This window comes from Anser anser, assembly GCF_964211835.1.
Source record: "Anser anser genome assembly, chromosome: 14".
Classification (NCBI taxonomy): domain Eukaryota; kingdom Metazoa; phylum Chordata; class Aves; order Anseriformes; family Anatidae; genus Anser; species Anser anser.
Window position 1 is genome coordinate 8208669 of NC_139735.1, and position 13469 is coordinate 8222137.

A 13469-nucleotide genomic window follows, 5' to 3' on the forward strand; every position below is an offset into this window, starting at 1 on the left:
GAACTTCATATTGAAGGAGACAAGACGTGCTGGCCTGATCACGCAAAGGGCTGTTACCCTAGTGTGTGGTCTTCCACCGTGCCATCAGGAGGTGGCTTGCCAGGAATCGGTGAGGTCCAGAGCCAGCATCCAGGCATCTAGTCCAGCCTGAGCATAGCCAGTGGGGAAACTGTCCTCCAGGAACCTGTTTAGTCCCACGGTAAATGTTGCTGATGTGTTTGGATCACAGGTGCTAATTATGTGGATGCAGATTGCCAGAGGTGGAAACATATCTGTGCTCTGGAGTTCAGATATTTTCTAAAAGGAGTAACCCCCAGCGCAACCTGTGAACCGTTTAAAGAAAACAAAATCTACAGTTTAAAGACATGAGTGGCAATACGAGGATGCATGTAATGAGAAGGATCAGACATGGGAGTCACAAAGGTCTGCCACCCATTGACTTTCATTTGCATTTTAAAATGCTTTACGCTGGGAGTCTGCCCTTTCTTCCATGTGTCTGATAGTTCCCTGATGTCTTACCAAGTGATTTACAGTCAATTTACAGTAGACTCTTGCTCTTTTAGACTACAGGTGTGTCCATTTCATTTACAAGTGCAAAGGGCAGAGTTTTTGTTTGATAGCCACGCAGGTGGCCACCGCATGCTCGGTACCCTCCTAATTAGAGTCAAAACACCTGATTTGACTGCAACAGTTATACTCCTAAGCTGCTGGTGAAACAAGTTCTGTACTGCCACAGAAATGGTATGGGGTTTTTTTGTTTGTTTGTTTGTTTTTTTGTTACTTGCAGGTGACATCTGAGAGGACTGAAGCAGGCATTTTTCTCATACCTGATGAGACCATTGCTCAAGTTAAGGAAAAATGATAGCTGGAGTAGTAAGGCACAGTTAGAAATTCCCCTCCTGAATTTAGCTACTATTCTGGAGTTCTGTAAAGTGTATTTACCTGCAGTTCTGATGTCAATTTGTCCCTGTTTTGAAAAAAAAATAAAAGGGGGGGCGTTAGACATCCCTCCTAGCTATAAGAAGTTAGGTCTTTTCTGGTGCCACTGAGGCAATTATTTTCCTGATCAAATGTTACCTGAAGTCTCTGAATGGTTCTTCTCAACTTCAAGCTGCATCTTTTTGCAGTGAATGATTTATTATCCCAAACAACTAGCTTATTCCCCACAGTTTCTTACCTGCCTTGGAGATCTCTCTCATCTTGGCATTTATGAGTCTGTCCTGTCATCCTTCATAACATGGGCCACTTCTTAGTTTTGATTATTTGTTTTCCACAGCCTGGCAGTCCTTAAGTCCTTAAATGATCAGAGTGACAAAGGATACGTCAAGAATGAAGTTTTAATAATACAGATAAGTACATTGCTGTTTCACATGTTCGGTTAATGAGTCAGTCTGGGTGGTGCTCAGAGCCTGCTTGAAATCTGAATAAGTATTTGAATATTTAAAACAGATATCATTAGGATTCTGAGTTAATGGAGAGTGGATATAAATTGAAGAGTAAATCATGACACCAGCTGGATTGGATGTTTTGATAATGCCAGTCTGCCTTGGTTCTGCTGAACAGAGGTGTGTTTTTTGTGAAGATTTTGCAAATTCGTACCATCTCATGAGACTCGTTTCCTTCATAAGCCTGGGCTGTGGCTGCGGCTTTCAACAGGAGAAGGTAATCGGTGCTTCGATGGCTGCTTTGAGGGAGGGCCTTGCTCCACCTGCCTCTGCCACTACCTCAACACTTCTCTCCCCTTCCTCACCTCACCTGCTTGACCAGCAGAAGCATTTGAGGTTGGGATCACTTTTAATTTGCTCACCTCTTTTCCTGTTACCCAGTTTTGCCATTGTACCCTCCCACTTTGCTGCTGGTGTCCTTGCAAACTGTAGCCGTGATGGTGCTGCCTTCGAGGCTGTGCAGCTCGGTGGCACTGCTGCCCTAAGCTAGGACATGTGGAGCCAGGGGGAAGGCTGGGCACAGGTACGTAGCCCGTAACGGTCTCTGTTTTACACTGCAGAAGAAGCTTACAGGTCTTGGTGCATAACGATTGCTCTGGGATGATACTGTTTATGCAATTCCTTTTTAACAGGTAGTTTGGGTTGCTTTTTCTTCACCTGGGAGCTGGTCAGCCAGATCCTCCCTTTGTGATCAGGCAGTGCAGGTGGAGATGTCACACTGGGTCTCTAACAAGCAGAAGATCTGCCAGTGTCCCCACCAGAAGGGATTATTAAATAAACCTGGGGCAGGGGGGGAAGCCTTGCTGTGGGTACAGCAGAGGGAAATGGTCTTTGCCAGGAGGGCTCTCACAGGTCTGTCTGCTAAGGGCAGCAGCTGTGTGCCATTTCAGGTGGAGGGGCAGCAGGAGCCCTGTACAGTGTGGAGGATGACCCTGGCTGAAGGAAATTTGGGGAGCTGGAGCTGCATGGTGGTAGCTGCACTAGGACAGAGCTGAGCTGGAAACAGGGACTGGTGGGGCTGGGACACAGGCAGGAGTTAGTGCTGTGTGAGTATTCATGTCATGTTGTACAATTTATAGACTGAGATCGTGTGGTGTTCATGTGCAAGTGATGCTGTGGAGGAAATACTATAAAGTAATATTCTTTGAGACTATGGATGCTGTGGTGGTGCGTTCACAGACAGCTCTGGCATAGCCTTGAAGAAGAAAACCCACCCCTTTCTTTGTGGGATAATGCTCAAGCACAATAAGTTTTTCCCATCAGAGTGCAGTCAATGGAACAATTGTGCAGTGTGTTGATCAGGAAAAGGATGTGAGAGTTTGAGTGGAAAAACTGATGCTATCGGGCTAATGGCATATAGCAGCAGGAAGGACGGCAAACAGGATACCACGCTGCATTAGGTAGAAAGAGTATGAAACACGTGTGGCCACAGAGGTTCGAGTCAGCCACCGTCTGTACTGCAAGCATGGGAAAAGCTGAAACAAAGTAGAAAGTTACTGCTTTTACATTTCAGAGTGGGCTCCTGTTCACCTCCCTGTGCTGTCCGAGTGCTTGCCAGCAGCTGGCAAATGCCGGTGCGTGATGTTGCAACGTCGGAGTGAAACCGGGCAGTAGAGCCAGGGTGCGCTGGAACAGGTCACTGACCTGACTTGCCCTAAAACCCCCCAAACACTGCAAACTGGTATAAACCTCAGTCTTTTCCAGCATACCTTGTCACTCAGCATGGTGCTTGTACTGTTGTAATGCTCGTGCGTTTACAAAACTGCCTTCCTCACATGATGAGTTTTGTACCTGTAAGATAATGGGCAGTAATTAATTTATTTTAGAAGCAGCTGTGTTCTTGTCATTCCTTGTGGAATCAGGATGCTCTGAAGTCACCCCTTCCTTAGCTTGCTGTTTTAATTAAAAACACAGACCCTTGAAAGCAGATTGTACTGTCTCCAACTACTTGAGCCACAGCAAACCTTAGTGCAGCAGAGTGTGAATCACTTGCTGAGAGCCATCCTCCAGCCTGGCCTCACATCTATTACCGAGTGTAAACTAATGAACAAAGAGCTGCTATTTGTCAGGATATCCAGTGTAAGGGCTTTCAAAGAGTGCTGCAGGCTGACATGGAAATGATACAAGAGGTTGCAGCCCCTGACCTCAATAAAGGCTTCAAAGGAAGCTCCTGAAAAGTTTTGCAGCACAAAAACGAATTTCTCCTGGTACGGTAGCAGCCAGCGCACTTTAATAGCTAAAGCTACATCAAGGCTTCTGCTGACTCGGTGGGAACGACAGCTTTGTTTTTCAGGGAAGTGCTGTTCTGCGATATCTTTTTTGTTCCAAAGAAAAAGGACTTGTGACTTACACGGTGAACACATCAGCTTATGCAAGCAGCGCGATTGCAGCGACCGAGCAGGCAGCGGCAAGGGGAGGAGGAGCTGGGGAGCACAAACCCAGCGTTCCTGCGAGGGACCGGGACAGACTATAACACTGCGATAACACCGCACGTATCAAAGAGGTGGGAAATCAGAAACTGATTCACTGAGAGTCTGTCCCTACAGCGGGCGCAGCAGCCAAGTCCTGGGGGCGCCAGATGGAGCCAGGGGGCTGCGCAGCACAGGGAAGAGGGCGCAATACGCAGCAGCGCTGATCAGGGAAGGGACAACGCTGCTGAGCTTATGCTGAAGCCATGCTCTTGCTTGGCTGTAGCTTTGTTTGCTCTCCCTCTCATCAGCTTTCAGCTGCTCCAGCAGTTTAGCTGACGGATGGCAGGGTTGTGCTCCACTGCACACCAGGTCGGTTGCTTGTAGGCAGCTGATTTTGCCTGGAGCAGCAGCTCCCTGTCAGGCTGCACATCCGTACGGTGGCAGAGCTGCTCTCTGCCTGGGCACTGGATCATGTCCCGCTGCAGAGCTCAGGAGCTGGACAGCAGGCCCGAGGCCAGGAACCGTCACTGCAGAACCGCTGGCTCTTGGCAAGAGAGGCGAACAGGGGCAGATCAGATGGCCAAAGCAGTTTGTCTCTTAATTAAATTGAAAACAGGCATCATGGCTCACCTCCTGCCTGCAGCCAGCCCCAGAGTGCAGACACGGGCCACGGGCAGCTGACCCTCACTGCCCCAAGCACACAGGGAAGTGGCTGTGCCCAGTGAGGCCAGCAGGCAGCTCCCCATCCGTGATGTTTCTGCAAACCCTTCACTGTCTGCAGGTGCTTCAGGCTTCCCATACAGCTGAAAGGTGACAAGCAGCTGGTTTGGCCCTTCCCTGCAGCCCAAAGACAGCATCTATGGGACAAAGCTCAAGTACCACTGCCTTGTGGCAGCTCACCCTCTGCTTGGTGCTGTTAATGAGCTTGGAGTCCAGGGGGGAAGAGTCCAGGGAAGAGAAACACTGCCGTGACAGGCGTACATATTGGGAGAAGAACGCAGAATGACCCAGCACCACATAGGAGAATTCCTGCACATTGAACTGGGCTGGAGAAAAGACCCAAGGCTAGCCTAGGAAGCTCAAAGTGGAGACAGATGCTTCTTCCTCTCCTTTCAACACCTTGTTGGGACATGGGAGGTTGTGGTCCTCTGGCCAGAAGGGCAAGGGACAATGGGTGACAGAGGCTAGTTCACAGAGATCTATGAAGGAACTTAATTTCCATGTTTTTAGGAATTTAACCCTTAGTGTTCTCTCATCCTGGGATTTGGTTGCAAGTCAAAACAGGAAAGATTTTGGTAATCTCATACTATCACCAACAGTTTGTTAGAAGACTAATTGCCAAGTAGCTTATGCATGTGGGACCATTAGTAATTCTGTAGCTATGCAAATTAAAACAGTGATGTATGATTTATAGCTTTAATAATGTTCTGAAGGCTCTTAAATTTTAATCACTTGCAACATCCTTTTTAATATTCAATTACTTTATTAACTAATTAGGTCACTTGCTGAAAAAGCACATAAGGCTCGTGCTATTTTAATATCAGCTGAACATCACAAAATACCTTTGAAATGGTGTAAATGGTTTATTTATTTTAAATAGATCATTAAGATGCTATAATTAATAAATCAATTACAGGAAAAAAAGACAATAAATTGATAGATGCCAAACCACAATAGTGGCTTCTCTGCTTTCTTTCTAAACGGTCACAGGGATACTGAACTTGATGAGCATACCTTCCTAGATAATTTGTATTCAGCTGAAGGGATAAGGTTCAAGATATGCTTGGTTCATTATAGATGCTTTTTGTATGAATTTAGCTTTCTGATTGATAAAAGCTCCACAAATGACCTTGAAAAGTAAAAGTATTTAAAAGGACAGCCCTCCATTACAGTTTGCTCTTTTGTCTGTCTCAAAAAAGATAAAGCTGTAACATCTTAGTCCTGCTAATTTGGGGGTGAAAGGTAGAGCTCTGGAGGGAGGGAAGTTGGGTTGCTAATCAGTGACCTACCTGCTGAGCTGCAAATGGTTGAGGAGTCCAATCCTCGGGAGAAACCAGAGTTTTGCTGGCTGGATTTGCTTCTTTGCCATGTCAAGAGCAGGGCAGGGAGTACATTTTGACGAGGTGTTAGGGAAAAAAAGAAATCTTTCATCTGTAGGCAATAGAAAAAAAACAGCCTAGCCTGCCCAGGGATGCTGTCAATCCAGCACAGGTTCTCAAAAACCTCCAAAGGCTCTTGTGTGCCTCAGCTGCCAGACTCCCCGCACTCCCATGGCAGATGGGTGGTACAGGTGAGGGTCCCAAACAGGGAGGATGAATTGGAAAGTGGGACGTGGGTGCCTCCAACTAATTAGCCTTACAATCTGCAACCACCCTGGGCAAAACCAGCCCAAGCTCCTTGGCTTCTCCATTTCTGCAGGCAGTGGAATTACGTCACCTCAACATTTTTCTAAGCAAGGAAACTACTCAGTCCCCCAACACCCCAAATAAAAGAGAGACTCACCTCTGTCCCAGGGAGCCTGCAGACTGGTAATTTAACAGCTGACAGTCACTCCTAGCGGTACCGTGGCTTAAGATGAAATTGTAACTTTTCTCTAAGGAGAACTCCACCTCATTAACATTTTGCATCAAAAATAATTATTGCTACTTCAAGAGGCTCCTATTCAGCGTGATTACCCTTTGAAAAGAAGAAAATACTAGACCAACAGGGGCTGGATTGTGTGTCTGTGCAGAAAGGACAAGGCTGCTTAAAGTAATGCTACATCGACCTCACGTATTATGGGAGCTCCCCCAGGAAATGAAGGTGCAGACTACTACAAAAATAAGATACCAAATGTTGCTACAGTTTGGGACAACATCTCAGAACAAGTGCAGATACAATCCTTAAGGGTTCAGACATTTATACAGTTGAGTGAGGTCACTGTCATTGTTTTTAAGAGTGTTTATTTCACCCTACACCAGTCCTTTTGTACAACACAGCTCACGGGGTAGTCTAAGTTCCCTTACAAGCCCCAGTTCTCTGTCAAATAGGTGCATTTTTATCACATTCATGTAACTTCTCCCCAGTCATTTGTTCACATGCTCGATTCCTGTGCCTATCAAATCATTTCTATATGGAAAAAAACCCAACACATCCTCTTTTGTCAAACCAAAAAAGAGTAGATGGTAAATGGTCAACAGTGCCTCAGACTCAGTTGGTACCAGGAGAAACAGGGGGAGAAATAGGGGTGCAAAAGGCAGCAGAAAGCAGCCACAAGGCTTTGGGATTTCAGCCCTCTCACCACGAGGCTGCAGCCCTCGCCTCTGCCACGAAGCCGCTGGTACCAAAGAGCAACTGTTAACCTCCCCGGCTCGATTCAACGCGACAGTGACACTTCACAGCACATTGCATCCAATCTCATTTGAAGCTGACAAAGATTGTTTCTGTTTTATATCTATTGGTTTATTAATGAACTACAGCCTCTTAAGCAGATGCATATTCATTAGATAGCCAGCTGTTAGGAGGTTCCCAGATGTCGAAAGTAGCTCTGTCTTGGAATGCATTCTTTTTTTCCTTCTCATGAAACAAAGTAATTGCAGCTCTATTAAAGAACCAGTTAATTACTGAACCAGTACCTTATGGCTCATGATAAAAAAATCTGTAAATTTGTGACAAGATATTTTTGAAAGACAGAGATGAACTGCACCATACACATGGAACACTTACATAAACAGAGAGACCTGGATTATGCCATGTAAATTTTGTGCCTTTTACATTTTCCACATTCAGCAGAATTTCATACTGCTTATCCTCCCTTATTTGACTACAGGACCTAGAATCACATCAAAAAAGAGAGACATTTCAGTTTTTAAAGGCTGTTTTACCCAAAGAAGCAAACTCCTGCAGCATCTGGCTAGGTAAAATCAGAACCATATCGCTGAACAAGCTGTACAGATTGACTTCCAAATTCCACAGGCCACTCTTTTCAGTCTCACAACATTAACAGGGTTCACCTCGCTGTCTTTGCAACTTAGCGTTTCTGTTTCTTCCCTTTAGCCCTAAACACAGCTCCAAGAAGGCAGGTCTTAGAAGCGCAGCTAAAACAATACCCATCCTCCCCACCAAAACCTCCAGGAAGCCATTCTCCCACTGAGCTGTTTAAAATGTTAGGTCAGCTCCAAACCCAAGTGCTTTGGGGAAAAAGGTTCACAGAGATTCTGTGTTTCTGGCTGATGTGAAGAAGCTGCACAGCCGCTTGCTCCACCTCATCGGACAGCTACAGCCTCCGAGGAGCAGGCAGCACAGAGCTGCTTTGTCCCCATGAAGGAGCTGTGCTTCAGTTACCTCTAATAGGAAAAAGAGGGCAACTCCCGTTCCTCTGCTGTGGGCAGAGCTCCTGGGTGGAATAATTGGAAGCAGACAGGTATTCACTATTTGGTTTCCAATTCTCCCATTCTTTTTGCCAGTCAAATCTGTCAGCAAGTACCCAGAGCTGTACAATAAGCCATTTTTCACCGTGCTGACATTTCTGAGTACTAACTGAAAAAAAGTTTCCCTTCCAGTTAAATTAAATATTTTGCTTAAAACAAAGACTTTCAATGTGCAGTCAAACCCAATGGGTTTGCCTGAAACAATTCTGAATTTTACTCAGTGATGGCTTTGAAGAATACTGGGTGGGTGGGAGAGAAAAAAATTACATCTCCATTAAAAGCTTTAAGCAGAACCAAGTGAAGATACTATAAAACGTCACATGCTATAAAAGTGTTTACAGTTATGCACAAACGAACGCAAAGGCAATTTTGTAGAGCGACTACTGGAGCAAAGGCCTCGGAGAATAAAAGTGTCTTTAGATATTTGTTATCCTGTTAGAGTTGGTATCACCTTGAGTATACAATGCCTGCCTGCATTATGTAAACACTTCATTGATAAATCCCTCCCCCACCTCCCTGAAGCAGTGTCAGACTGTTCTTAGCTGACAGATATAGCTGAAACAGATGCTGCTATAAATACCCTTGTTTAGCTGTTTTGAATATAATTTCTTTTGTAGAACATAGTGGATGCTCTAGTCATCACTGAACCTGCACCTGTGCTGGAGTTTATTACACCTTTCACATATCAGGATCGATTTTTATTTTTTTTTTTTTTAAGTATTCCAAAAACATACACAGGAGATGGATTCTGATGACCCTAACCACACACATTTTTTACCAAGGATTTCCCTAATTTTAACTGAACTTTAAAAACGTTTACCATCTCAGAAGCTACAGAATGCAGAAGTTCACCTCTTACTACCAAACACAGTCAGTCCCCTCCATTTACTCCCTGTTAGTACCAAGCTCCGATGACAGGTTGCTGCTTTGCAGCTTGGTGCGAGAAGGCCATGCAGCTATGCTGGCAGTGGTCACAGGACTTCCAAGGCTGCCTTCAATCTGTTCTTAAAACTTGAGCACTTTGGACTCTATCACAGCATCAGCACACACATTTTAGAACATGTGGAGTTCAACTTCTGAATAGTCTGGGGGGGGGAGAGAGCAAGGAAGTTAGATTCTTGCCCAGCATCCCTGGGAGAAAGCCAAACATCCATATGGAGCACACGATGCAGTCACACGCTGCGTACCACAGCCACACCTAGGCTGCTGCAAGGTTCGCAGTTACAGCTGGACCTGGCTTTAAAAAAAATGGTGAAAGGAGTTATACTAACTAACATAACAGCATGATTTAGGTTATATTGAAGTCATACTGGGGAGGAGTTGATGAATGGGTGATCTGTCACCATTCACACAGTAGCTCATTTGTATTTTCACCTGAAAAGATAACATTAAGAATTGAAATTATTTTGCTCATACCTGAAATATTGAGAGAAACATTTTATAATATCCATCTTAAACATGCTCAATATTGTTTGCTTAACAATCACAATCTATTTGAATCTAAGGACATAAACCATATCCTGCTAAGTGCTACTACCTATGCTGTATGTCCTTTACTCTAACTGGTGGAGAACGGAACGAAGCTCCCTTGCAAAAGGCTCTCCTCACTGCAGGTATAAATCACGTGGGGATGCACCTGATCCATTTTCTCAAGGGATCTTTCTGCATTATCTTTTCTGATATTTATTTTGGTTTAAAGGGCTTCCTTCCCATCCACCTGAAGACAATCAAGATGGATGAGGAACTTTTCTCACATTGCTTTGATGATTAGGATACTGACCCATATGAAGAACAACAAATGCTTAGGGCAGGGAATCAGTTCAGTACTACAGCTGGTCTATAAGCCCATATTCCATTAACTAAGACATCTTTGACAGACACAAAAATCCACTCTGAACTGACCAACTGTTTTCCACTGGAGTTATTCTAATCCCTGACAAATGTTTCATTATAATTAATTTATTGATTAGAAGAAAATCACTGGATCCTCTGAAGAGATCTGAGCAACCTGAACAGAGAATTTCTAAACTCAAAGCCAACTGTTTAACCAGCTAAACTTAACTTGAAAGGACAGTATAATGAATGGGCTCACCCGGTTCACCTGAAAATCTGCTAAATACTACTCAAACATTGCACCCCTTAAGCAACGCTAACTACAGGCTTAATTTTCCTTGCCACCCACCTACCCTCCAGAACTAGCTTTCTTCCCACCACAGTTTTGCATATATCGAACCAGTTTGAATCTTCCCATCTGTTAGAATGAGAGGTTTTGAAGACGGTTCTTCCAGAGAAGTTTAAAGGTTTCAGCATAGGAACCAGAGCGATCTCTCCTACTCAGCCGTTAAAGCCTGCCTTGATTACTTTGATGTAACAACACTTGAAAGCTCCTATTCTTTGAAACTAATTTAAACACATTGAATTGTTGAAAGATTAAAAACCGCAGTCAGCTAATTACACTCACTCTCATCTCTTATTCAGCAAATGAATCACTTTTCATTACCACTTAGCTGAAGTACATGAATTTCTGCCTAATTAGAAATGTTGTAGATGGAGCATTAGCAAGGCTGGAGCGGGTCAGGATATCTTGCCTGCTTCATTTTTAATTCCTAACAGTAGAGCCAGATAGGAAAGGCTTCAGATAAGAAGTCATTAAACAATTTTAAATTATTTATAAAAATTACTTTGCCCAAATTATAATTATTTTTTTTCCCAAATGCTCTCATAAACGTCAAATGGAATGAAAGGCAAAGCAGCCCAACATTGATTTTAATGAACATTTTAATGTTATGTATAACAGAACATTATGAATACAATGAAAACAAAGTTTTATCAATTTAATAATAAAAAAATCCAACATAAGAAAAGGGAGGCAATAAATTTCATACCTATAGCATAGTGCTTATTCTTACCAATATTCCCAATTTGTGATTATAACAATGTCTTTGTATTCCAGATTCTAGAATCATGATTCATGTGGACTTAGATGCAGAATTACAGAAGGAAAAACAAAAACCCCCCAAAATCTTAATTCGTTCTTTTGTTTTCAGTAAGTCAGTAAAATCTTTGACTGCTACAGGTTTCCTTTATTAATATATATATTTTACTCCTCTATTGGATTCCACAGCTGCTAAATGCCATATTTACACAAAAGAATCACCAAGGGTTGTATGAAAGCTAAGATTCAATGCTGTTGGATTAGGTCGGGTTATAGATTTACATAACACGGTGTAATCTGCCTTGTTATTTTTGTAATGATACAAAAAATAAACATTTTTGCTTTCTGACTGCTGCTGACACTGTAAACCAGTGGCTCCATAGCTGGTGGTAAAAAGGATGCTAACTGCCACTGTAAAAACTGCAAGAAAGTGCATTTTCTGGAGTTGTATAAAAGGAAACCTTCCAGCAGTCTCAGATAAATCTTCTCCCAGACCTGCACTGGATATCAGTTATAACAGAGGCATGTAAAGCCCCAAAAATCTATTGATCACCAAATTGCTGAGAGACGATGTTTACCATAAAAATTTGGGTAATATAGCAGTGCGACTGGAACATTAGCAAAAGTATATATACATTCCAGGTCCCTTTGAATTAGCCATAATCACATATGTAAGCCATTTTTTGGACAAAAATATATATTCTTATAAAAAACTGATTATAGTACTTGAGTGACTTCAATTGTGGACTCAGAGTGGTAGTAAAAGGAATGATCCAATTATGACAAAGCGATCAGGGAGAGGGGGAAAAGAAAGTCAAGCTCTTCAAGAAAAAAGAAAAGTATAAAATTAGATTCAAACATTTTTACCCAACCCCCATTCCAGTCTTCCATCAAGTCCCGAAGTTAAAATTGGTTCTTCTACCTAGGAAAGGCTTTGATGGTCTCAATACAAATTATTTTGCAAAATCTAATACATTCCTTAGAAGAACCTTTCATCTCTCCAGAATTTGAACACTAGTTATTTCAACATTTAGAAAATAGCTTTTGGTTCTTTATGTAGATACTTTAACTGCTAAAGAAAAAAAAAAGTAGTATTGATCAGTGTTTTCCACCCCTTCCCCAGCTATATTTGTGCAGCTAAAAATCCTTCATTCAGTCTGCCCATTTATTTTTAATTTATTTATTTTTACAATCTTTATTTGCTAAAATTGGCAAAATTTGCAAAGGCATCTTGCTTGGGTTGAACAGTCCCAGTAGTCATAGAGGTCATAGAGATATTGGGTACTCCCATTCCTATTGTGCCCGTCAAACCCATTCCTGTAGCTGGCAATCCCATGTTCATGTTTATCCCCATCATTCCCTGGTTCATCATAGGTGTGGGTCCCATGGAGGTCATCCCCATCGTACCTGACATCACACTCTGCATTCCCATCCCCACAGGAACAGACCCTCCCATCAGTGGGCTTGTCTGGGGTCGTACAGGCATCATGTTAGGTTGAGGATTGAGGTTCACAGCTGCAAAGTTTTGAGTCATGACATTCATAGGTTGTTGCATATCTGCAAAAGGAGAAAAAGGATGCAAAAATAGTAAAGCAGATTCTGTTTGAAGGCCCTATTTATTTTAATTAACTTATGCAATCACTGCCGTGAATATATGATGGCCCAAAATGTAGCTATTTCATTCGTTTCCGTATTTTCTATGTGAGGACTCAGAAAACATTTAAAAACAATTTTTAAATAGCATCTGGTAGCAATACATGCTGCTATGCATATTCTAGAGAACTTCTAGAGATAAGGAAGCCTGAAATCAAGATACGCCAACAGTGCAAACTCTGCAGTAAAGGCATGCAGTTACTAGCCTCCTAGCCTGTCAGGCTCTGTTTAGAAAATACCATTTTTGTGTCAGAAGCATCACAGTAGTTTAAGAAACAATTATGACAACGTATGAAAATAATTAGCAGAATACTTCATCTCAAGGACAGCTTACTAAATCCCTAGAGAGCTCAGTGTGCAAAGCAAAACGGTGCACCAACAGTAACTCACTTTGTTGCTGCATCATGGTATTAAGTGATGGCTGCTGGGGTTTGGAAGGCTGCATCCCAGGTACTAAATTGTCCAAACTGATATTTACACTGGGATCTGACCAAGTTGAAGGTAGAGTTTTGCTTGCGTTCTTCTGGACCATCTCTGTGCTTGCATTATAAAGAGGGTTGGGCTTCGGCATCAAAGTGTTCACGCTCTGCAGAGGCTAGAAAAGAAGTTGTTGGGA

At 43.0% G+C, this 13469-nt stretch overlaps 1 protein-coding gene and 1 long non-coding RNA gene across 3 annotated transcripts in view; one reads left to right on the top strand and one right to left on the bottom strand.

Moving 5' to 3' along the window:
• Positions 1-1178: 1178 nt before the first annotated feature.
• On the top strand, positions 1179-12001 carry LOC310881589. The gene is made up of 2 exons (XR_014572457.1): positions 1179-1662; positions 1827-12001. It is a non-coding gene; the product is annotated as an uncharacterized lncRNA (long non-coding RNA).
• The window catches only part of CLINT1 (clathrin interactor 1), a 47910-nt gene continuing 45466 nt past the window's right edge, over positions 11026-13469 (bottom strand). For both annotated transcript variants that reach the window (XM_083799026.1, XM_083799025.1), the window contains exons 11-12: positions 13244-13448; positions 11026-12757 (exon numbers count right to left, since the gene is read on the bottom strand). In XM_083799026.1, coding sequence (XP_083655152.1) covers positions 12396-12757; positions 13244-13448 — 567 coding nt within the window. In that variant the 3' untranslated portion in view covers positions 11026-12395. The remainder of the gene's footprint in view (positions 12758-13243; positions 13449-13469) is intronic.